This window comes from Anolis carolinensis, chromosome 3 (assembly GCF_035594765.1).
Source record: "Anolis carolinensis isolate JA03-04 chromosome 3, rAnoCar3.1.pri, whole genome shotgun sequence".
Taxonomy (NCBI): Eukaryota; Metazoa; Chordata; class Lepidosauria; order Squamata; family Dactyloidae; genus Anolis; species Anolis carolinensis.
This window is the reverse complement of record NC_085843.1, coordinates 162,038,102-162,065,165: the sequence shown is the minus strand read 5'-3', so window position 1 is coordinate 162,065,165 and position 27,064 is coordinate 162,038,102. Positions and strand designations below refer to the sequence as shown.

At 37.9% G+C, this 27,064-nt stretch overlaps 1 protein-coding gene across 16 annotated transcripts in view; it reads right to left on the bottom strand.

The window, feature by feature from the left end:
• ablim1 (actin binding LIM protein 1) overlaps positions 1 to 27,064 on the bottom strand; it is a 219,161-nt gene that overhangs the window by 51,080 nt on the left and 141,017 nt on the right. For 9 of the 16 annotated variants that reach the window (XM_062975680.1, XM_062975683.1, XM_062975682.1 and 6 more), the window contains exons 10-14: positions 18,139 to 18,216; positions 10,303 to 10,458; positions 4,246 to 4,290; positions 2,703 to 2,738; positions 1,459 to 1,588 (exon numbers count right to left, since the gene is read on the bottom strand). In XM_062975680.1, coding sequence (XP_062831750.1) covers positions 1,459 to 1,588; positions 2,703 to 2,738; positions 4,246 to 4,290; positions 10,303 to 10,458; positions 18,139 to 18,216 — 445 coding nt within the window. The remainder of the gene's footprint in view (positions 1 to 1,458; positions 1,589 to 2,702; positions 2,739 to 4,245; positions 4,291 to 10,302; positions 10,459 to 18,138; positions 18,217 to 27,064) is intronic. The other 7 variants (XM_062975687.1, XM_062975691.1, XM_016995113.2 and 4 more) reach the window with 1 other exon arrangement.

Sequence of the window (27,064 nt, the reverse complement as noted above, 5' to 3'; positions counted from 1 at the left end):
ATTGTCTCTCTGGGCCAATCATAATGGGTAGAAATGTAGAAAAGCAGGACATTTTAAGGTTTTGTGCTGTCATGACAATGTGTATCTTAAATCACCACCACCATCACAATTAAACATGCTAGTGCTTTTTTGTGCCACATCATCAAAAGAAAATTTCTTTGAAAATTAGCCATCTTCATCACCATCATCATCTGAAACTGCTCTAACATTATAAAACATATGGATATTGGGGGAAAAACCCAAGGAAATTAAAAGTGGCTCATCAGTGCTCTGGTTTACCCTTGAAATAACTGAGAAGAGCTGGTGAAATTTGAGTTTTGCTCTCACAGAAGAAGAAATGTCTTGAATATAATCAGAAACTACTGCACTTAAATAGTGTGGCTTGTGCGACTCAAGTATTTTAAGTCTTCCACAGGTCTAGTCTCTTAGCTGTAGTAGTGTGAACACTACTGTCTATGACTGACCACCTTTATTTTCCTTCTTATTTATCTCAACACTGCAATGTTTCAGTTGGCTCTTAGTCCTTCCAGCAACATATTACATGAAACTAACAATATACTGAAATCTTCATAAGGAACAGAGGGATCAGTCATCTTACCAGGTACTGGCACAAATTATGTTATGCTATAAAGTAACAAATATCTAAATTAAGGAGGAATGCACAGTTACTAAATCACTGGACTGCTCCGTTTGCCTTGTATGGTGTCATCAATAAACACTAAGTACAGTCCTGTAGTTTCTAAATGTTATTTTAAATTACATTATTAACATTTCCAAAGAACCACCTGAAGAAAGTAAAGTGGGCACCTAAAACAATGTTTGATACACTGGTATTTACACTAGGCATTTCTCTTGCAAAACTGTAAGGAAGCTAACCCAATAGCCCTTGAAAAGTATTATTGTATTCAATCAAGGATTCTATACAAAATATTTTCCCTTTTTTAAAGGGCAGCTTTATATTTTCAGCATCAAAGCATAGTGTTTACATGTTTCTTTGGTTACATGATCTACGTAGTCTTACTATCAGGAGTATTCACAATCTTAAAAACTGAGCCTCATTAAAAAGATGCCTATAGTCTAAAATTCAAATTTACATTCCACCTGTAACAATTTCAGTTTTTGAAGTGTGTTATTTTCCCCTAAGATTCCAACATTCCCTTGACCCATTCCAAGGAAGTTGTGAGCTTTTTCTACTGTTTGCAGCAATTCCTAGCTCTCTGTTTTATTAAAAACAGAGATTTAAATCAAAGGGGAGGTGGGTGGAAGAATTCAAGAGTTTTATAAGATGCAAAAAGTTTATTTCTTTATTCACTTTATTTCTACCCTGACTTTCTCCCCATGAGGACTCAAGGCAGCTCTTGTCTAATCCTGGAGAAGAAGGTCTCTTTTCGATACAATTCCGTGACATGATCAAATAAAGGTTCTAGGATTTGGACATGTTATTTCATCAGAGCTTACCAGGTCTGTGAAAATGCTGTGGTGAGCGTGACATTGTGGGAGTGTAGCTGTGACGACTGTACACAGGAGAGCCAATGGAACCCTGACTTGTGGACCGCTGTATCATCCGATCCCGAAGATCTTGATAACCCTGAAGAAAGAATATGTTTCACACATCAATCACGATTACAATATTTGACCTTGTAACAATCCTGTTGCACACACAAGGAAGTCCAAGATATTGCTGGATATTGCTAAAATGTTTTGCTGAATTGATTTCCTGAATTTCACTGCTGTGACAGATCAGAAATCAACTAGATATTACAAGGGGTATATCCATCACAACTCTAACATCATTCAGGAAATTCAGCAAGTGGAAGGAGTTATTAAAAAGAAACCTCTCCTAGGCTATATTCTTAACCATTAAGCTGTTGATTGACATTGATTCAACCGTCTATTCAAGTTGGGGAAAAAAACCAACTGTGTTTAGACCTATTAGATTACTGTATTGAATTTTGTAAGACCTTTAGTTGACAGAATAGGATCAAAGTTCCATCTTGACTTTTGCACGGTTCATTAAACATGACATGGGAAAGAAGAAGAGGTGTCTGTCGATTTCCTTCCATCTTGCCATATACTATATAAAATTTATTTTCAAGTTTGCTAGTCACTCAGATGGTGATAACGTTATTCAGTGAACTTCATTACTGAATTATTTTCTGATTTTTTACCTTTACCTCTGTTCTCTGAAATTTCAGTTGTCTATTGTTACTGCTATAGTATGACTCACATATCCATCGAACCAGTACCAGTCATTTCATTTAGCCATATCTGACAAAACATTTCATTTCTATGCATTTCCTAGTTTCTTCAGAGACTCTCTATGGTATGCTTCTACTGAAGGTCTTCATTCAATAGGTTTGCTATTATCTATGTATTGTGTACCCATGCAAAGTGCCAAAATGCATCACCTGTGCATACAGGGATAATAGTATACTGTTCACTAAATAATTTTCAAGAAGTTTCATACACTACCATTGTGGGACAAAATCAATTAAATGCATTGACAGCTATTAGTTAAGAATTATAATTAAAGTTTTCAAATTCATTTTTTTAGTTCATCATATTTAACACAGTGGTTTTGACATTCACAAAATTGTGGGTTTTGAGGAGACTATATTTGGACTTAAAAAGTATTAATATTCTTTTATTCATAATTATATCGGAGAAACAACACACTGGGGCAAAAGTTCCATCAAACTTACTTCTGCTGATGGGGTTGGAGATAGTGTCCTTGGAGACTGAAAAATAAAAAGATTACAGTAATTTTCATCTTGGTGTGTTACAGCAATATTTTCATAACTTTTAATTAAAGGAAAAATATGAAGAAGATTAATAGAGCCACCCAAATCTAGAGGCTTCCAGTAGACTGCACTTGGTTTGGCCGCCAGATCTAAGAAAATGTCTCCTCACCCATGCTTAATTTAATGAAATGTTTTTTAAGAGAAATCACATATGTCCATTATAATTGTAAATCGTAGCTGCAAACATGACATTGACAAAACTTAGTAATTTGTCAATTACTGTAATTCTACTAAAAGCATGCAAAAATATAAATCAAATGCATCACTGTCTTGTTGGCTCGGGTCTTTGGGCAACATCTCAAATACTAGTTTTTGGATTGCTTCCACATGAACCTGCCAAATCTTCAATGAGTTAGTGAAGACACTTTTAATGGCTGCATCAGTAAAATCTGGCCAAATTAAACAAGGAAACATAATTTCTAAATTATATGTAAAGAAAAGAGAAACAATCAATCAATCATGTTTTTTATATCTCTTCATAATTTGTCATAAAATTTATTATAACTTATTATAACATAAATTTATTATAATTTATGAGTAGTTATTCCAGGAAAAAGGATTAGAATGAATATATGTATTATGCGAGCAACCATTCCTTTTTCCAGTAATTCATTTTGGCTTCACAACTGCCACTTTTTGATGTACATTTGGTGAAGCAATGACAGCCAATGCCACTCCATGATCTTCATAGCTGAACGGAGGCTTTGTACCACACCTAAGACCAACATTACAACACATGGGTTCTTGGTTAAGTCATATATAGATTTTTATTGTGGGGTGTGCATGTGTATATTCATTTCACAACAATCTGGACACAGCTCAGTGAAAGGACTGGATTCAAGAAACAATTATACAAATGGTTCTGCAACAGCTTATACACCATTTCCCAAAATCCTGTAAGAAATAGCACTTCTCGTTTACTTTTCATGTGCAGTGTTTTGGCGCATGTTATAATCACTTAAGCTCTATCAACAGGAATGCAGTCTGATAAAAATGTTAGTAGCCTACTTCTGACTCATCTAACATCTTGGTTTTGAAGCTTGTCCCAGGACCACAAAAAACAGGGAGACTGACAGGCCACAAATCATGACTAATCAGCTTGGTGAATCAGATGTTAGGCATTGAGAAATAAATCAGTACATTTATGAAAAGAACCCTTTTCTATGTGAAAGACTATCTTTGGATCAAACCCATGTTTTCTGTTTCGTTGTTCAACCTAGTCTCTGAGGTTAAATAGTGGCATGATCTAAAATGTTGGATCCTTCCCGTCTATTTTAACTATGTAGTTTTGCCCAATGATCTCTTATTCAAATTTGCACAGACATAAAATACATCAATTATGCGGGTCAAGCATTTGAGAAACTGATTTTGTTTCATGCTAATATTATTGTTATAGCAAAAATCACCTCAATGGATTTTGCACTGACTTTTTTTTCCAACTTACACTTTCATCCTGCACAGGAGAACTGCCATATCTTGAACTCTGAGTCTGTTAAGGAAAGTTTGGGTTCATCACTCTTTTTGTAAATTCTAAAAAGGTTTTCACAAAAAATAATAATGCAAAGCCTATAAACTACTCATTTCAGGCATACTGGGAAATGAAAAGATAACCTGGTGGAATCTAGCAAGAGCAAAATGTCAAGTACTTCATGAATGAATGAAACATGGCCCTCAGGAAACACCTGATATAATGTTAACAAGTTTATCTTCCATAAATTTGTCTAATTCATCTAAGCCAGTGGTTCCGAACCTTTGGGCCTCCAGGTGTTTTGGACTTCAACTCCCAGAAATCCCAGCCAGCTTACCAGCTGTTAGGAATTGTGGGAGCTGAACACCTGGAGGTCCAAAGGTTGGGAACCACTGATCTAAGCCATCCAAACTGGTGGCTGTTATTTGCATATTATTAATGTAATGCACATATACTCCGTGGGTTGTCTGATAAACTTGCTCCTAAACCAGAGTGTTATCCAGAAGATTTAATATGTCTCTACCTTAAATTTACAGAATGTTTTCCATCAGGTATTCTTCATACAAAATTGAACTTCAGCAAAGGTGTTAGATCTTGGTTTGAAATGGCAACTTCAATTCAAAGAGACATTAAAGCAATAACAGTGAAGATAACAACAATCTGAACTTGTATCCCCATGAAATGCAGAACACATGACAGGATAATTTCCATGTTCTAAATGGGTCCCCCATCTCCCCTAGTCTACAGTGTCTGGTAATTTGTTTTTCAACTTAGTGGAAGGGAAATTTGTTGTTAATAACATTGCCCCACCTCACCCTAAATCAGGAATTCATGCATGCGTGTGTGTGTGTGTGTGTGTATGTACACACTCTCAAGTTGTCCACTGACATGACAACCCAATGAATTTGACAGCATTTTCTTAGGTGCTGTTTTCCTGTTTCTTCCTCTGAAATGTAGCCTACTTGTAACTTTTACAGTATTTGTGACTTCACTGTATTCTTATTATTGCCCTCCATATATCCATAAAAATGTACATGAAACTGTGTTACCCATTCCATGCTTGAAACAGAGGTCTGCATAATCCTAGCACCTCAGAGTGTTTTGTAGAACGTTGTCTGATGTGCTAGCAACAGTTGCTCTTGGATGTGGGCCACCTAAGTAGTATGGTGCATGCAGCTGTAAGTTCAGTATTTGATACAGTCAATGTGGGGCTCTGTTTGATGCTGTTCCAGAAGCTGCAGTTTATGTAGAACTGTGGTTCCCAACCTTTTTTTTTGACCAGGGAACACTCTGACCAGGTACCACTCTCCAACATTAGTACGAAACAGGTTACAAATAAGTTATTGGCCAACTTTAGATTCAGTTTGGTTATTTGGGGTGTTGATTCAGAAAACTGCATTGGACAGACTACATCAGCTTTAGTTTCTGATACAGAACACATACCATCCAGTAGTTGCCATTTGCTCACCCACAGAAAACCATTATTTAATAATCTAGAGCTGATGTGGTCTATCCAATGCAATTTTCTGAATCAGCACCCCAAATGACCTAAGGAACAGCCCTAAAAATGAATACACCAAGGAGCCCTGCTTCCAGGTTCCACATGGAATGGCTCCGCTCAGGTGGAGGGAGAAGGAGGAGAAGCAGCAGTCAGGAGGCTTATTGTCATGTCTCTCCCCTCCCGACATCCCCGTTGACTCGGCACTATAAGAGGGTTTCGTGAGACCAGTCACTCCCAATGCAACGTTGTAGTAACAGTGACTCCGTGGACCATATTTTAGTTCTTGGGGACCACTAGTGGTCCATGGACTACAGGTTGGGAACCACTGATGTAGAATAAGATTACCCAAGAGTTGCCAGTTGCCATTCTGTATCAACTTCTAACATCTTCACTGAAGGCTCTGCACTTGGGTGCCTATTTATAACAATGCTAGGTTCATGGTTCTGTTACAAAGTCTTAAAAACAATTTAGGGAAAGAATACCAGACAGCTTTCTTTCTCCCCTATTATCCTAATTACTGAAGTATTCTGGTGGAGACACTCTTGGTGATTCCATATGGATGCAAGATCTACTCAGAATTCACCAAATGTATCCTCTCCTATCCTGCATTACACCCTTTCAAATGATGTTAGGCATACCTGATGACTACTGTATTTCCAATTTTTGCTGAAGGCCTTCACTTCATATGGGCTTATCCGTCAACAATTAATTTCACTCACAATGTGCTGTGGTTTTTCTTTTAAAAATATGTGATTGTTTTGGTCCAATTTCATTTGTATAGAACAGGGTACTTTTACAACTGAGGAAGATCTGGTCGAATTTCTATATAGATTTTTAAAGACCAGGAATGGAAGGAAACAACCCCACCATACATTTAACATCAAACATATCTTAAATCACCTGTGACACCATGACTCATGTTGAGTCACAACTCAGAGAAGCAGACTGGCATTAATCATTTTATCAGGAGAAAGACTAACGGATGTGAATGCAAAAAAATAGGGAAGAAAGAGAAGTTGTTCATTCCCGCCTTGTCTCAGGATCTTAATGTTAGAACACTGAAGTATGTGTCTTTCTAAACATGATTTTGTTTCAATATTCAAAGGCCAATTTAGTCTGATTGTAATATTTATAAAATGACAACTCTGCAAGATACCACCAGAAAAGAGCATAATTCTGTTTTTCAACCATTTCTTCTAGCATTTCTGGTTCAGACTCAATAAGCTTGACACAAGTGAAACTCCTATTTGTTTCACTACGAATGCTCTGTGTGCATTATCACAGCAGCAGTCAGCATATAAAAAAGACACTGCCTCAAACAGAAGCAAGAGCAAGACAGACTGTAGCAGCAGCAGAAGCAGCATGTTGCTAGAAGCCCTTAAAAAGAAAAGCAGTCAAAATGGCAGCCCTGGGAAAATATGAACAATTTTTTTTAAGGCATCATACACATGCATCAAAAGCTTTAGGTAGCCAAGACGTTTGTCTCCTTTTAGTCCTTAGAGACTCTGGCAGCAAAGTCTGCAAACACAAATATCTCAATAAAACACAAGAATAATGCTGCAATCAAACAGCAAGTTTTCACCTACCAGAGACATATATTTCTAATTGAGCAACAGGTATGATGGTAAATCAGATTCTTTATATTCATTTCATGTCTGATTCCATTACTGTCACTAGAAAATCTTTCACTAGGTGGTGCTATGTGAACACATTTTCTACAGCAAGGTCTAACGCTGTGTCTATGCTAAACTGGGGCCTGCTATTAATAATAGACTGGAAGAGAGGAGTGAACAAAATAGAAATTAAAATTAATCCAGGCAAGACAGAAGTCCTCTCGATCAGTCAAAAGACAGATGGGGACATAAACACTCAGCCTGTGCTTGCATGCACTCCTGAATCCAACCCTTAAACCAGTGGTTCTCAACCTGGGGTCCCCAGATGTTTTTGGCCTACAACTCCCAGTAATCCCAGCCAGTTTACCAGCTGTTAGGATTTTGGGCGTTGAAGGCCAAAAACATCTGGGGACCCCAGGTTGAGAACCACTGCCTTAAACTAAAAAGATTACAGTAAGTTTCTCTGGTGGCCAAGAGATTTGTACAGTAAAAGATTGTGCGCCATTGCTAGACACAGTGCCTTATTTACAATCTCTTTGGATTACTAAAAGATAAATTTTTGAAGAGTGCTCTGAAACTTTAGCTGTTCCAAAAGAACTGCAGCAAGAGTGTTGACTGGGGCTAGAGCACACAAATTACTAATTGCAACAGCTTCAATGGCTGTTAGTTCATTTTCAAGCAGATTTCAAGGTGCTGGTTGTGATTTATAAAACTTTACAAAGATTAGATCCAGGCTATCTAATAAAGAAAAAAAATCCTGTTTATGGATCACTCTTTTCACAGCTAGTTTAACTTGCCCATATTTTGGGATCCTGAACTGAGCTATTGAAATACAGGTGCTTTTTGGGCACGGCAAATGGCAGTAAAACATAATTATACAGAACATTATCATGTTGAACGCTGTGATAAATATGTCACTACAACACATTAGTAAGAATTAATGTTTCCATATGGCACTTGGGATAACTGAGTCTGATGTAGTGCCTTGCTGAAGGCATCCTACACACGTGTAGTCAGTCCATTCCCTGCCAATAGCCAATATTTTTCAATAACCAAAGAGTATTTTTTAAAAATATAACTTGCGAAGGGGGAAGACAGCAATAGAAAAGGAAGGAACTACTTGGCCTAAGGCTGTTCATCAGTTTTTATAGCAGAGCTGGAAAAAGACCACCAAGATTTCTAGATACCTCCTTCTAAATCAAGTGCCCTCTTCATTTTATTCTTCCACTTCTCAACAACACTTTGCAAACATGGATGGTAAGCAATCTCTCCTTCCTCAGGTTTCTTCACTCTCAATTTCTTTATGTCACTTTTTTTTGCATCATTACAGTTGTTGAAATGGAATAAAGTTAGCTTTTTAAAGTTTGTCCTATCACTTAGATCAGTGGTTCTCTACCTTTGGGCCTCCAGTTGTTTTGGACTTCAACTCCCAGAAATCCCAGTCAGCTGTTAGGAACTGTGGGAGCTGATGTCTAAAACACCTGGAGGTCCAAGACTGGGAACCACTGCCTTAGATCTTTGCAGAATTTATATTCCATTCACTAAATGTATTTCCATACATGCATGGTTCTAGTAACCTACTGCTAGTGAAATAGTGTGCTCAGTTCTTTGTGGCAATCTGGAACATATTTATCAACAAACTAAATGGAAGCCATAAGTAGAGATACTGTGAGCAACACACGACAAAAATGGATATTACTTCTCCCAGTAATTTTGTTACATAGTAATTAGCTGTAATTTACCTGTCCCTCTCATTTACAAAAGTTAAATATATATAATTTTCACGTCACCTCTACAACATTGGAATAAACAAGAACCCCAAAAGGGCCCTACAAGCAAGTCACAAGATAAAATAAATCAACACATATTCAAAATATACACAGTTTGTACTTGTTTTGGGAAAGCCAATTTATTGAGTCCTTTGGAGATGAATTTAGGGGATCGTTTGGAGATGTTTAATTACTGCTCAGGCACTACAAAGTGCCTCTGTGACATACATGGTAAACTAAGGACAGTGTTGAATATGATGTGAATTAATTTTTTTAAATTAAACCATACCCAAAAGTGATATACGAATTATTTGAAAGAAGGTGCTTTCAAAATGAAATCTCACATACAAACCAATGTAAGAAAACATAAGTTTGTCCTGACATCCTGAATCTTTAAATGGAGGGTGAACATATTGCCCAGAATTCCTTCATTCAATTAGAACTTTAAGAACTTAACAATTTTCTATGACTGAATTCTATTCCAGCCTGATTGTTAAGAGAGGTCCTAATTTTATTTATTTATTGAAATAAATGCCCAATTGGTTTCATTAGAGCCAGTGGCTGTCATTTTCTGCAATGATTAATTTTCCTTGTAGCCAGTGAATCTGCTCCTGAAATTTTAATATGCAAATCACTTTGCGGACGGGATGTCCATTTTTCATATAAGTAAGTATACAAATAGCAGGTTTTCTTTAAGACTGTGCACTACTCTTACTAAACATGTCGTCTTTCATTCTCATGAAAAACTCTAGAATCATTGACCCTTTGCCGGTGCTTCAAAAGCATATCCTGTCAGCTAGCATTACTATGTTTGCTTCACATATCATTTGGCAGCTGCCATGAAGATGGGAAGAAAAAGGCACTAGAAGACAGCAGTCCTTGAAGTGTTAAGTAAATTAATAATAATAATAATAATAATAATAATAATAATAATAATAATAATAAATACACAGAGGAGCCACCACCTTATACGAGCAATGCTCATGCTGCAAGACAAAAAAATCACAATTATTTGGAAGCTAGAGAGATGTGAAGCATTTGGACAGACCACCAGTAGCAGCAGCAGCATGTTATAAAGAGGACAAAGGCTAAGCTGGCTTTTAATCATCGTTCGTATAAGAAGAGAATGGGTGACTCCCGGATTCATTACCTCTCCAAGACTCTGCCTCTCTTGTCTCTCCTCATAGGCGGAAGTGTAGAAGGGCTCATAAGTAATTAGGTCTGGACGCTCAATGTCATAAATGGCCTTGACTTTGGGAATGGCTGCTAAATCCTTATAATCAAGGATTTCATTGTCTACTTTTGCCTGAAGGTCAAAGACAGAAGATAAATTAACACACAAACTTGCAGATTCTGTTACACGTAATTCATTTTTGAGGGATTCGGTAATATAAGAGAGTTAAATAAAACCTCGGGTTGCTAGTCCATTGCTTTAAAGAAAGCCACTGTTCTTTTCTCCTTGGGTTTTTGACATCTTCAGAGGAACAGAACATTTTTTGTTGTCTTATCACCCAAAGTTGGCAATATATCAATTCCATTCTACTACGAATTCTAAATCCAGCTCTGCCAATAACTCAGTGGGCAGCCTTTGGGAAGTATGTAACTTCCTTATTTTGGTTTTGATTTTTCCATTAGCAAAATATGTCACAAGTATAACTACTCCTGTCAATCTTTATCTCAAAAATGTTGAGACTGTAGGGCTGGCAATCAGATGACAAACAAGATATAATTCTTTTTTTATTACAGCACTCAATCACATTTATATTCCAACCACCTCCAAGAATTCATGGCAAGAGATTTAAAAAAGCAACCACTTTAAAATGCATGTATTTATTTCTAAATATATTAAAACAGAAAGTTGAAGTATTTCAAACAAGTCACCCCTAGGAATCAAGCAGCACATGTTAATTTCTATGTTACTGAACTATAATACTTTGGCAATGTGATTAGGGGGGACTCTCTTCTTTAAATACGTTAATCCAACTATAGCTGTGAAGTTGGTTTCTATGTTACCCAGCACGCTCTATATACATGGAACTAAGTGAACATCTTTCTTAACCTTACCTAGCATTACTGTTATGAAGTCCTACAGTCGAAACATGATAGTTTTAGGTAAAGTGACACCTCCTTAAAAAGCTTAAAAAGGTACAATTTATTTCATACTTTGTAAGAAGAAACATCATTTCAGAACAAATCGTGTTCATTTAAGCATGTTAGAATATGCATGATATAAACTATGCTAGCATAGTGTTGTGGTTTGAATGTTGGACTATGATGCTGGAGAATGGGGTTTGGATCCTCATTTAACCATGAAAGCCCATTGGTGGCTTTAGCTAAGTCACACACTCTTAGCCTCAGAAAACCACATGGTAGGTTTGTCTTAATTGGCCATAAGTCTGAAACAACTTTAAGGCAAACAACAATAATAACAACCTAAGGTTTGCTATGAGGATCGACTCTTAGCCCAGAGAAAGAACAGGCCTCAATTATATTCATGGCATGTCATCTTCAACTTGGTGCTGAATCATCTTAAGAACTTCAACAGAGGTGTGGAAAATGTGGCCCATGGCCTTTTTCTAAATCTCCAAATCCCACTGTCCCCCAAAAGCTCTCAAGAAAGAGCTCTTGGTGACCCCCTGACATGTGGCTACTTATTCAAGCAGAAAGTACTGGCTACTATCATTGTGACATAGTACTAGATAGTACTAGATATACTATCATTGTGACATAGGGTGCACCTACACAATAAATGCAATGCAGTTTGACACCACTCAAATCTATGTGGTCAGCCCTTGTTTTCATTGTCTCCTTGTTTTATTTTGTAATGGATATTATTTATTGTATTGCTTATTGTATTGTGATGTGCTGTTCTTTTATATGCTGTTTACATTGTATTGTTTTGGGCATGGCCCCATGTAAGCCGCCCCGAGTCCCCGTTGGGGAGATGGTGGCGGGGTATAAATAATAATAATAATAATAATAATAATAATAATAATAATAATAATAATAATAATAATAATAATAATGGAATAATGAGGATTGTAGTGTTACAAGGTTTTTAGTCTTCTCTACCAAAGGGAGCTGGTGCCTCAACGAACTAGGAATCTCAGGACTCCTTAGCACTGAGCCATGGCAGTTTCAGGGAAAATGCCGAATAGCTACAGGGAAAATGCATGTGTGAAGGATGTTTGTGTGTGACATAGGCATGACAGCTGTGTCACACACAAACACCATAACTAACTCTTACTAGTACTGGGTAGAAAGTGGTACCGATAAACCAATTCTGAACGCTTTTTAAAACAAAAACCCTATGATGGGACAACTCAAAATGAATCAGGCAGGTGAGATTCCTTAATTAGGGACACTCAACCTGCTACTGGGGAAGAGCAGAGCATAAGTATTTGTCTACTGATTCAACTTGGCTGAAACTAAAAAAATATAAGAAGAGTGGACACTGGAATACTTGGGGCGAATGTGCTAAAGTGGACTGAATTGGAACATTATCATATAATTGCCACTCAATGTAAATAAACTTTGTTCAGAAGCCAGCAGAATGGTTTCTGGAAGCCTGCCACACAGTCCCGTTTTATGCATTTTGACAGCTACAAGCCTGAATAAATTAGGTGCAGACAGCTGTATTTTTTATGTTTTTAAAGGGTATTTGCTTCTTTGGGTTATTAAACACACACACACACACACACACACACACACACACACATCTTGATGCTCTGCTGAGCTTTCTTCTAATTCCTACTTATGTATGGGTGCTCTATGGAGTGCTCTATTAGAGCAATTACCGTATATACTAGTGTTTAAGTTGGGGGAAAATTTGGGGGGTAAAATTATGGCCTTTGATATAATTTACTAGCTGTGCCCGGCCACGCGTTGCTGTGGCGAAGTATGGTGGTATGGGAAATAAAGTATTGAGGAACTGGTGGTAGTTAAGGTCAAGGGTAAAGGTTTTCCCCTGACATTAAGTCCAGTCATGTCTAATTCTGGGGGTTGGTGCTCATCTCCATTTCTAAGCCGAAGAGCCGGCGTTGTCCGTAGACTCCTCCAAGGTCATGTGGGATGACTACATGGAGCGGCGTTACCTTCCCGCCGGAGCAGTACCTATTGATGCACTCACATTTGCATGTTTTTGAACTTCTGGGTTGGCAGAAGCTGGGGCTAACAGTGGGGGCTCTCTCCGCTCCCCCAATTCAAACCTGTGGCCTTTCGGTCCAGAAGTTCAGCAGCTCAGCGCTTTAACACGCTGCGCCATCAGGGGATATTATTTCCTAAAGGTTGTGAATATACAATATTTCTGATTGGGTTTTTTTTGTTTGTTGGAGGCAAGTATGAATGCTGCAATTAGGAAAAATGATTAGGATGTAATGGCCTTGCAGCTTTAAAGCCTGGCTGTTTCCTCCCTGAGTGAATTTTTTGTTGGGAGGTGTTAGCTGGCCCTGATTGTTTCCTGTCTGGAATTCCCTTGTTTTCAGAGTGGTGTTGTTTGCGATATTTTATGTGCTTCTACTGTCTGTGGCCCTGAGAAAACAGAGGATTTTCCAGACTTTGATGATGGGAATACTTTGTTGGGAGGTGTTAGCTGGTCCTGATTGTTTCCTGTCTGGAATTCCCTTGTTTATTTACTGTCCTGGTTTTAGAGATAATATTGTTCTGCATTATTCTATCCCAGTAATTATTTCATATTAAAGAAGAATCTCACTTATCCAACATTCGCTTATACAATGTTCTGGATTATCCAACGCAGTCTGCCTTTTCATAATCAATGTTTTTGTAGTCAGTGTTTTAAATTCATTGTGATATTTTAGTGGTAAATTTGTAAATACAGTACAGTAGAGTCTCACTTATCCAACATAAACGGGCCGGCACAACGTTGGATAAGCGAATATGTTGGATAATGAGGAATTAAGGATAACCCTATTAAACATCAAATTAAGTTATGATTTTACAAATTAAGCACCAAAACATCATGTTAGACAACAAATTTGTCAGAAAAAGTAGTTCAGTACACAGTAATGCTATATAGTAATTACTGTATTTATGAATTTAGTACCAAAATATCACGATATATTGAAAGCATTGACTACAAAAATGCGTTGGATAATCCAGAACGTTGGATAAGCGAGTGTTGGATAAGTGAGACTCTACTGTAATTACAACATAGCAATACTGCGCATGGAACTACTTTTTCTGTCAAATTTGTTGTATAATATGATGTTTTGGTGCTTAATTTGTATAAGGATTACCTAATTTGATGTTTAATTGGCTTTTCCTGAATCCCTTCTTATTATCCAACATATTCACTTATCCTGCCGGCCTGTTTACGTTGGATAAGTGAGACTCTACTGTATATTTCTAATCTTATATTATCTGCTCAAAACTGGATTGTATGAGGCTCCTTCTTCACAGCTGTATAAAATGCACACTGAAGTAGATTATATGGCAGTGTGGAGTCAAGATAATCCAGTGCAAAGCAGATAATATAAGATTATAAATGGGTAATATAGCTGTGTTGAAGGGCCTTGAGTCTACACTGCCATATAATCCAGTGCAAATTAGATAATCTGTGGAAGAAGTCTAAGTGAGGCCTAAATCGGCCTGTCCCCTAACTGAAACCTGGCTGTCCCATGGTTGCTAGGCAACCAAGTGGGCAGAGATTAGCCCTCTAAACTGGCAGCAATTGGATAAAAAAAATTATTGCTCTCCCTCTAATTAGGACTTTATTTTTCTTTTCTTTTTGTTGTATCAACCTTGAGGCGTGGATGATGGGTTGTGTTGTCAAATTTTGAGGTTGGGGGCCTGTACTTTTGTTGTTTTGTGAATTGCCGTGATGCCATCACTCTTTTATATATATAGATGGATAAGTCTAATGCAGGCATGGGCAAACTTCCACTTGCTTCTCTCTCTCTCACACACACACATCTTGATGCTCTGCTGAGTTTCCCTCTAATTCCTACTTATCTATGGGTGCTACCATTTTGTTCTATGCAGTTGATACTTAGAGCAATTGCCGTATACCCGTGCTTATTTCAATCTCATACATAAGTTGAGGGCACGTTTTGGGGCGGGGGGTAAAATTATGGCTTCTGATATAATCCATGGATAAGTCTAGTATAGGCAAGGGCAAACTTCAGCTCTCCAGGTGTTTTGGACTTCAACTCCCACAATTCCTAACAGCCGAATTGTGGGAGTTGAAGTACAACACGCCTGGAGGGCTGAAGTTTGCCCATGCCTGATCTAGTGTCATTCTGTGGATAAGGAAAAGAACCAATGCCTCCTCAGGAGGCCAGCTATCCCTGGCTAGCATTGCCATTTCCCTGCCCAGGCTTTCAAAAAATGTCCAGAAGCAGTACCACACCAGAGGGGAAAACAGGGGATTAGTGTCTCTTTTAGGTTTTCCTGGATCAGACTAAGCTCTTGCCTTTTGCCACTCTACTGAGAGAAAGGCATGGTTTCTTTTTTGATAACATTGATCTGTGAACAAGTTAAACCAGGTGTTTTGGGTTGATGTTTTTGACTAACATTTCTAGATATAGTGTATATGTATAATGTAGTTCAGAAGATCAATAATAAAATCTTGAGCATTTTTGGATAAAACTCAGTTCCACGCTATATCCAATTGGGGTAATTCCTAAGTTTCTACCTTCAAGCACAGCCTTATTCATGCCTGTTCAAAAGTAGATCTCACTGATATGAAGGAACTAACTTTTGAGCAAGTACGTCCATAATTACGCTGTTTGTATTTTAATATATTATGCCAAAGAATTGAAGAATGAATTTCCATTTTTAAATAAAAATTTAGGAAGAAGATGAAAATGGATTACATGCTGGGATAATCTAAAGTAGAAAAATCAGGGGTGTGAGCAATATTGCATACACTGGGTGTTGCTAATAAGGTATCATTAAAAATGTAAGTAACTATTTTGTTTGCTTGACTTTTTCACTTCACAACAAATACCTCATAATGCTAGCTGTTCAATGGATATTAGAAACAGCTGTGAATTTATTTCTACTACATACTCTCAAAACTTGTTCGAAAATAATTACTAGCCCTAACAGAATAGCCTTGTGCAACTTTTAAATGCCACTTTTGTTTTTCTGTGTTTTTTTTTATTAAAAAACCCTGAGAATGCATGTCTGGACATTTTAACATTACTGCTATTAAAACACTTTAATTACTCCCTAGTGTATACCAAGTATAAAGTCTGCCTAGTAATGCAAATTAGAAGGTATAATAGGTCATGAAAATCTGAGTTTTCCAAATTTGCCCAAGGCGAATCTATGTGCACATGCTGGCTTCACTCCAGAGCATTTTCTGCAGCTTGAAATCAGCAGTTCATAAAGAATTGTGTTTTAAACACCTGCATCAGAAAACGAGGGAAAATATACCGACTCTACTGTCTACCAAATCAATATCCTTAATAAACCTTTTTCTGTATCTTCAGAAACTATGGGTCAGTTGATATTGTGACAGAATAGTGATACTTCTTCTGATACCAGTTAGAAGTATGGTGTAACTCAGTATCTACTCTGTTTCTCACAGTTGACTTTTCATTGAGCATTTGTGAAGTTATTTGGAGAAATTGTTGGTTTAAAAGAGGTTTAGATTTTTCCCAGAAAACGTTCACCAGTTCCTTGTATGACATCTCAGTAGGCCCTAGATATCTATTGGGGTTTGGTCAAAGGATCCCTCATGAACAACAAAATTTATGGATGCTCAAGCCTCCATGATATACAATGGCATTGTAAAATGGTGTCTTTTATATAAAATAGCTAAATCTAGGTTAACTTTTTGAGTGGTTTAAAATATTTTCACACCATGGATGGTTGAATCTGTGGATGCAGAATCCATGAATACAGAGAGCAAACAATATAATGTTGGATCGTTCCTCCACCAAAATGGACCTGTAGGCAGACTTTGTCCCCAGGATTCAATTACATTTACTGTCTTACTGTCTTTGCTAATTGGTACCGTTTTAATTTATCACAATTCTATTTCAAACCAAGTTTTATTTGCCTCTTAAGAACATTTTATTCATTAAAAAAACCACTGTTTACTGTTCAGAAACTTCAATTCCTTGCTTCTAGCATTTCTTGTTCTACTCCCTTATCTAAATTCTCTAACTCTTTTATACTTGTCATTCTCCGCCCCCTGCTTTCATCTTGTAATTTAATCCCATTTTAAAATTTATTATTTAATCAAGTTTTGCCATATTTTAATATATTTAAATTAATTACTGCAGGAGTTTTGGCATAGATTATCTATTTGTCTGTGTATTTTTTTTTCTTTTACTGTTGGTATGGTCAGTGGACTAATCCATAAACAGATCTCTCTATCTTGTCCCTTTCCCAAATTCCTCAGTCCCATCAGTCATTTTCCCTTCTTTTTCCAGTTCTTTGCCAATTCTGGAATTGAAATGGCTTGCTTCTTCACCTTCTAATTTTATTTTGCCCATAGTCAGACACATTGGCCAGAATAAGTGGTGGTAAATGTTTTACTCTATAAAGATCAAGAACCTTTTCTGGTCTAAGAGGCCCTGATCTTGTATATTGACAGTCATGCAAAACTAGTCAAGTATCACCAATGTAGATGACTAGTGACAACTTTCACACATATAAACAGGGATACTTCAAGACTCTGGAGTACCTCCTTCTCAGCGAGAAATGTAAAATGAGAATGATGTTCATTTAAACCATTTTTTTCTCACAATGCTGTAAAATATTGTCAATGCCAGGATGCTAGTCAGTAACAAGCAAGGTAATAATACAAGAGATGTAAACAGCGACAATAGCTGGCAGAGATTTTTGAATTTGTATATAACTGGAGTAAATGGAAACTGAGCTATTTCGATCTCACTGGTGACCCAGAATCTTAGTTCCCATTTCTTCACTAAGGCAGCACTACTAAATCCCAAATAGATCACACAAATCAGTAATCAATTGTTAAAAATAATATGCAAAATGAAATTATACTTACATAGATTGAATGCCCTGGTGAGCCAGGTATACTGGATCCAGGCCTAGAATAAATACTTTCTGAGGATGTTCTTGTGGGCTGTAAAAATACAAAACAAATGTTCACTTGTAAAGACAAAGTTGGAGGATACGCCCTATTTTAAAACACAGAAAGCTGCAGTCCATTTCCATTGTCCAGATCAATGTTTTCCCCAATGAAAACTGCAAAGTTTTCACAATCAACTTGTGAAGCAGGCAGATTATTCTCTCTGCAGAGAGAATAAGGCATTTCAGAAAAAACAAGAGATTTTTCTGTTACAATATATGCAGCCAACAAGGATGAATGCAAAACTTCCAAGGCATCCTTGTCTATTCATGTTAGGAACATCATTGCTTAAGTGGAACCTAGTTAGAAAAATTATAGCTAAGCCTGTGAATTTGCTTGTGTCAGCACATGTGCTGCATGGTTTTTTTTACACATCAGTGGTAGAGCTACAACAATGTTAACAGTAATGGTAAACTGGGCAGGGAAGACATTTTGTCAAGTTCAACTAATAAACGAGAAAAGAAGGGCTCTAATTTCAGTGCTTTACAGTTGGTATAATATAATGCAGTCCTTTTCATTATTCCAGCAAATGGCTTTGGCTTCTTTGTGGTATAAGTTTTACACAATAAACTTTTCCTTCATAGCAGGGGGTTGGACTAAATCAGTGGTTCCAACCTGTGGGTCTCCAGGTGTTTTGGCTTACAGCTCCCAGAAATCCCAGTTTACCAGCTGTTAGGATTTTTGGGAGTTGAAGGCCAAAACATCTGGGGACCCACAGGTTGAGAACTACTTGACTAGATGGTCCATGGGGTCTCTTCCAACTCTATGATTCTATGGATCAATATAACTTGTTACTACACCCCAATGAACTCTACAAGGCATTATTATGAGTAAGCAAGCATCCATAGGATTAGTTGGACAGTCATTGAATGTTCACCCTAACAGAGACAATTCCATATCTAGCAGCTGTTTTGAGTCAATTATTTTGTAATTTCATAGGGCAATGGGTAAAAGGCAATGTTTTTGTTCTATGGGCCCCTAAGATTTAGCTCCTGCTGAGCATGGGGGCTTGTTTAAAACTGAATGCGCACAGGGGAACAGTAGCAAGTATCCAGAAATATCACCTGGATGTGTTCCAAGGAAATTGTCTGTTTGCTAGGAAACAACTTCATTCAGTGAAAGAAGCCAGCTGTGTGAATTTCTCATATCATTCCTTTGATTCTTTTGAATAAAGAATGTTGGGGACTACCAATATAAACTTCTACAGAACAGATATGTGCTTGGCCACTGGGGAAAGCCTTACTATAGAACAAGAATGTTTGGACTATCTCTAGCCAGGCCAAGTATGGGGCTAATGCAAGCCATTCATCTACAATAGTGGTTCTCAACCTGTGGGTCCCCAGGAGTTTTGGCCTACAACTCTCAGAAATCCCAGCCAGTTTACCAGCTGTTAGGATTTCTGGGAGAGGAAGGCCAAAACATCTGGGGTCCCACAGGTTGAGAACCACTGATCTACAAAGCCAAAGTCTTCCAGTTCCAGGGAAAGGAAGAAGGATGGGAACTGGTGGGAGGTGTGACAGTGCTATCTCTGTGCAGCTTTGGATCCTCTGAAAGCTGCTTTTTGGCCCTTTGCCTAGAAGCTTCATAGTTCCATGGTTTCATCCTTAGTTGCTTCATTGCACTGACAAATGTAATTTGTACTCGGTATAGCTGAGCAGTTAAAAGGACATGTTATTAACTAATTTTTCTAGAGTCAGTCACTGCTAGACGCATTTATTCAAAAGGAAGTTCCACTCAGTTCAGGGTTGCTCACTCCCAGGGAAAACATTCATAAGGCATTACTCTGTGCTGATCCAATGATGAGCTGAATTCAAGCAAGGAAAACAGGAAAACTTTAACAGATCAATAATGAAGTGAAAGTATTTTTCTTTTCAAGAACAACCGCTGGTGTGAATCATTTTGTTAACTTTCCCAAATCTAACCATGCAACACACAAAAAGTTGAGAACTTATATTTTACTGCATCAAAATTAAAGATAAGCAATTTCAGTGCAATTAAGGTTTGTGAAAATATAAGTCAAATAATCTTTTAAAAAATTAAGTGCTCTAAACAAAAATTCGACATGCATGACACAAAGCATCCAGCTAATCCAAACTGGATTTTATCATCAAAGTAGTAATCTTTTTTTCTGGCCACAAAATTCATAGTGTGAGCTATAGGAATGGATACAAAACTAGGAAGTTAGTAAGAGATAGACAGTTTCTAAGTGGGGTATTTTAACTACAGTTCTGAAAGAAATTTGCAAGATGAAAATGATTCTTCAGTATTAGTCCCCCAGAAACACAAGTCTTATTCTCAATCAGTTCGCAGGGCACTTCCAGACAGTGCCAAAATTCGTGTTTTAAAAATTGGTTTAAAAATCTCGGGACCTGGAGGCAGGTCCACACACAGACCTTTCAGTCCTGGGATATGGCCTCCCTGTTGTCTTCTTTTGAAGTGGATCAAGATGGAGGGAAAACGAGGGACCTCTGATGGAACTTTTTTTAAAAATTCACTTTGTTATGCACTGGATTGTATATGTGCACATGTGAATATCTTATATATAAATATAAGCAGATTCATATGTGTGCATATGAGATCCTGCGCATAGCAATGGGAATTAAAAAAAACTTCTGTTGGATCTCTCTTTCCCCCAATTGTTAATCCAGCTTCTGTTTAAAATTATAAAGTGAAAAAGAAAGAGTTTCAGAGAGCTTTCAATTTGTGTTTCCCTTGATCCACCCGTGTGTCCGTTGGACAGCATGATCAGCTGTTTTGAGCTTTTTAAAAGTACACATGTGCTGGAGAAGTCTACATGGGGAGAGGGAAGGAAAGTATGTGTTTTGCATCATGCAAAGATGTGTATTTTTCAGCCAGAATCAGGTTATAATTACGCCTTTTTAACATGTTTTTTTAACTCATAACCCAATCCCTCCTGCACTTTGGCTAAATGTCGTTTAGCCACCCACCACCTTTTAACCCAGTCATTTCTAGGCTTTACAGCATGGCTCCTGTAGAAAAATATCATCACTGAAGGCCAATGATGTGCACATTGGGGAAAGACTATCTTAGCTGCAAAGGCAACCATGCTGTCTTAGAAACAGCCAGAGACTTGCAACTGAATGCGGATCCAAACGTCAGTATTGTGTATCCACATTACATTGAATGCAATAGGATGTGCATTCTCATCTCTATTGAAACATGACTATAACTGAACCTGTCGTAAATAAAACAGCAGCTATTTTCCTTGGTAATGGAGGTTATGTTCCCTGACCAACGAACATCTCTATGTCTTTTAGAGACAAATCAAACTATTAAAAAAGGATGAAGTGGTGCTTGGCCATCTTCGTCCATTTAACTGAAAGCTATTTAAAAATTAAGCTCTTAGTGAACTTATGCTTCATTCTCACTGGCCAGCAACCAAGGACCGAGAACAGAAATTGAACATTTGGACAGAAGCAAGTACAACACCTTCCAGAGCTCTGTCTGGAAAGAGTGTAAAAACAAGATCAAGCCAGTGACTTTTCAATATCTTTTAGCAGATATTCCTTGTAAAGGACTCCTTCTAATGTGAGTCAGACTCCTAGAGTTATGCAAATGTTTATCTCGTAATCAGTGAGCAAAATAGGTGCGCCGAGATGTTTTTTGCTTTTGTTTCAACTACACACTAAACATGAGGGTGGGATGCTTTGAAACAAAAGGCTAGAAAAGGTTGTTAAAATCGCAAAATTCAGAAGACAATGAATGCCAGAGAAACAACAGGCCAGCCAAGGTTCAGTGCTGATTTTGAACACAAAAGCCATATAAATATTCTACAAGAGATATGCAACAACAAACTTTTTGCTTTTGTAAGCTCCCATGCCTTCTCAAAAAAAAAAAAAAAGAAGAGGAGAAAAAGCATTACCAATATTTTGCAGTTTGGATATTATATAAACATGCGTCTGACATGTGCTTTGTTTTTCAGCTTTCAAGTGGAATAATTAAGGTCAGGCACCAGAATATTGATAAACCAGAGGCTGTTGCCTTATTTTCCTTCGCTTCAACTTTGCATGTACAACCCCTCTCTCCTTGTCCCTGTCCCTTCCTTGTTCTTATCACAATATATTTTGTCTGCTATCTAGTTTTCTGTCATTTTGACCTTTAGCAAAGTGACTATCAGATAGCTTTATAACAGCAATTTTAGCTTGTTCTAATTTACTATTAACCTTTTACATCCAAATGAAAACCTCACAGCTTCTGTTGACCTAAAAAAAATTACAGCCGTATTATGCATACATGTATAGATCTTGGCTTAAAGAGACCTCCAGTGTTTTAGAATAATTTTTGTACAGCTGTAATGTTATGTTTATCTATATTAAACTTTACTTTTAGCCATATGAGGTTCATTTAAAACATCTTAAATGCTTCCATATTCCACCCTATAAAAAAGATCACTAGAAGCCTTGTACCTGAATTTTTTTTGTATCTTCCTTCAAAGACTGCTGCTCTACATTTTAAAAGATATGCTGTAATTTCTGGGGAAATTTGTTTTTTTATGAAGACACTGATACATCTCTTTCTAAATCAAGATTATTCAAAATGGTGGTCCATGGACCATTGTCCTTGATAGGTTTCGGCCTGGATCAGTTTGATCGAAAGTGAATTGTAATATTCTATGGTCTGTTTCGTGTAATCCTACAAAAACAGAACAGGGAGGAGGGAATAAAAAAAGCTGGGCAAAACGGATCAAGAGAGCCGGATTTATTGGCTACTGGAGAGGATAGAGTTAAGTCTGCATTATTCCTGAAGCAGGGGACTGCCTTGGGGTCCTGGAGAAGATCCTGAAGCATCTTTTCTTCCTCCCCGGCCGTGAAAAAGTTCCCTAGGTTCCTTCTCAAGAGAGGGCCTGCTGGAAACTCACTTTCCCAGCAGCACTTGCATAGGGCAAGCATTGAAAAGTCTTTGAATTCTCCTCAGAGCATGATGGGAATTGAAGTTTCTCTCTCTCTCTGTTTCTCAGCCAACAAAAAGCCTGGTTGTGTCCATGCTATGATTGGCTGAGAATGGACACAACCGGCGACTACAATTCCCTGAACCCTTTCTTGCAGTTTGTCTTATTTTTAAAATGTTATGGTAAAAACTTAAAATAATTCTAAAAAATCAGTAGATTGGTGAATTGTTCTGAAACCTGGCAGGCCTGTGGTTGTAAACGGGATCTAAAACTGAGGTAGGTTTCATGCATATAGGCTTTAAAATGACTGAGTATTGAGCCTTTAAAGTTTCCCATTGTAGCCAATGGATTGAATATTTGCTAAATGAAAACGGCAACACTCGTTCCGATTCAAGTAATTTCCCAGTAAACAGAATGAGGAGTTAGCCACAAATGGGTTCCAAAATGGCATGTCTTTTGGCCGAATTGCACAAGCCTAGTCCTTAAGCCATCTGCTGCAAGTCTCTGGAGAGCTTTCAGGAAAGAAAGAAACTATTGTAGGTGGATCCATATATAGTACTGGTCAATGGCACATTGTGAGAAAAAGCATGCCAGTTCAACACACCAGCTTAAGAACCACTACTTTAAGTGCTTACAAGAGAAGCAACAACCACATTGAATTCCAGGACACCTTCAGCCTGGTAAATTCACATATGATTGGCACATATGTAGCCCTAGTTTCTAGACCAAATGTGATCCAAGAGAGAAACACCTCAACCTTTGCAAAAATTATGCAACAGCATCAGCTGTGAAAAGGATTGAATACCACCTCAGATTCAAAACAGCTATTGGGAAACAAGATGCAGCTATGCCTTTAAACTTCCTTATTCCACAACAGGTCTGGGCAACACATGGACAACAAGCAGTGCCCAAGAATGTTTACATAGCCCCAAGCTGCAATGCACAGTTGAAAAAGAATTTCATGATGTGATTTGCAGTTCAATAGCAAACAGATAGAAGGCCTTTAAAACATTTTCCACTTGTTTTAATGCATTTTTTAGTTTGCTGCCAAGATATAGCAACAAGAATTTCTACTGGAAATCAATAGCACAGTAAGAGCTGCAGCCTCTGGAGGTCCTGGGGGTGAAAGTGACCCCCAAAATTGCAAATATTGCCCATCAGGGCTGGAAACCTATAGTCAATTAGGACCAGAAACCTAGCATGAAATACCGCATTTCCCGAAAATAAGACACTGTCCAGGGTGAGAGAAGAACTTTTGTCAGTTGGAGGCCAGTGTGAATGTTGTAGTTATTCACCTTAACTAGCATTGAATAGCTTCATTTCCTGGCTTCTAAACAAAGGATGCCCTCAGGCAGGAAGAAGCCAGGAGATGAAGCTATTCAATGCTAATTAAGGTGATTAACTACAACATTCACACTGGCCTCCAACTGACAAGAGTTCTTCTCTCACCCTGGACTTTCCACAGATATATAAACCTTACTTGCTTAGTTTCTCAACACCTTACAACCTCTGAGCATGCCTGCCATAGATGTGGGTGAAACGTCAGGAGAGAATACTTCTGGAACATGGCCACACAGCCTGGAAAATATACAACAACCCGATATAGTTTATCCTCAACCCCTTTCTCCCTGCTATGGCTATGAATGCAGAATTTTTGGAAAGAAAAGCTATAAAGTCCATGGGAGCAAGTAAATGTTTAAAATTAATTCTGCTAATCCCCAGATTGAGGTACTGAATGGGATTGGATCCTGAATGTATCCTGTACTGCATGTCATCTAGTCTGATCTTTAAACTTGATGATTAAGTGAAAATAACTGAGCATAGTACACCACACCTTTATTCTAGGCTTACTGCTATTTGAAAGATAGAGTTGTGTTCATGGTGTTTCCCTCAGCAAAATTATTTAATCTCAAAAGAACAGTTACAACATTGCTGTCTGCATACTGATAGCTCACCTCTAAATATATCTATTGCTACTTTATGTTCTACCACTTCAGTTTTCTCTTCAGTCCTTTAACCTCAATGCAAAAGTGCCCCCAAGTCCTTCCACATATGATGTGGTTTGTGTTTGTTGTATATATAGTATACTTTCCAACAAAACCTATTTCTCTCACAATTTAAGTTGAACTGGTCAATGTTTTGATAAATCAGTTCCTTCCATTTGACACTAGTTTTGCCATGCATTGAACATAGTTTAAACAGTTAACTTCTAAAAGCACTTGCACCATCCACATCGTTCCAACACCGTGATGTGATGGCTGCCCACTCTACATTACAGATGTTCAAGTCATGCTCTATGAGGCATATATCTGAAATGATCTCTTGAACATCAAGCCAACTGGATGCACTAGTATAAGGTAAAAAGGACATTGTCCCAGCGCTGCTTACAGTACCTGCCTTAGTTTTTTGATGGAGTTCAATATACAAGGTGGTGAAAACAGCTGGAGAAGAAGGAACAGTTTGGGTTTGGGTTACAGTTATTCTACTACAGTCATTTAACATTGCTAGAAACCATCCAAAATAATAGTTCCTTAGAGGCAGAACTTACAAATGCATCAAAATGCAAGTTTAATCCAAATTATTTCAGGATGTTTTTCATATACATAGTCATAGGTCATACATAATGCTGAACTAAATGTTTTATCTGAACCCTAAAGTTTTCTTGGAATAAGATAGTTTCATAATGCATACATTAAGCTTATTTAGACAAACTTAGTTAAGAGTGACAACTCTTTGTAGATGTTCTGATGTTACAGCAAGCTGTTGTTAATATTAAAGAGAAATTCTGTGAACAGAAATCACTTTATGCCTGAGCTGGGGTGGTGTCCAAGACTTGCTACAGTATGAAACATCAAACCATGGCTTCACATTTTGTACAACTGAGGCCACTTTATTCAACATCAGTGTTGTGATCTCTTAACCCATGTCATGGTTTCCTAAATACTTACATTTGCTAGGAATTGGTCAAAGATCTATGGAATCAATAGAAATGGCTAAATGCACCATCAATTCCTGACACTGGGCTCAAAAATTCTTAGAAGAACCTATTCAAACATCATTGGTCTTAATAATTACTGTAATACATAACCACATGCTTGCAGATTTGGACTTAACATCTTAAATGAAATCAAGTTGGAAGAGTGAGGTCAATAGATGAAAGCAATGTCTGCTGAGAGTGGTATTGACTACATTACTGTAATGTATACTAGTCATGGGCCCGAAATTTGTCTCATTTGTTTCATCCATGTTTTTGTTTCGTGCTGTTCATTCATTTGGCACAATATGGGTGAAACCTTGCCAAATGGAAAAAGCAGTGAAACATAAAGAAAGTGGGAATGTTAATCATTTTGGCGCCTGATTTTCGTCCAGGTGGCGGCAATGGGTGGGCTTCCCATGCTCCCTTTCCCCTCAGTTTTAGGGCTAGAGGGTCTCACCATTTCATTTTTGAGTTGTTAGGGTTGGTGGCATAAAACTATGTCTCTGAATCCGATAGGCAAAATGCAGTGTGTGGCTCATTGATACTGTTTTTGCAGCCCTTGGCTCTTTTTCAGGCTCTATTATATTTTTAAATGGATAGCAAGACCTCCCTGTACTTTTCAACACACAGTAACTTGGAAAGAGACTCTTTAAGAGAGAGTGTGTATGGCCTGTAGGCCCAAAGCGTCCGTGACTGCCAGTGCTTGCAGCTGAGCGCCGAACATTGTGCGGAGCGCAGTGCACCTCTTACTACACACTTGGCACTCAGAACCCGTCTGCAAGCTTTGGCAGTCACAGACTCTTTGAGTATGTGTGTGGCCTGCAGGCCCAAAGAGCCCATGACTACCAGGGCTTACAGCTGAGCCCCAAGCACCAAATGGTTAGTAAGAGGTGCTCTACACTCCGCTCTGTGCTCAGTACTCAGCTGCAAGCCCTGGCAGAAAGAGCAAATATTTC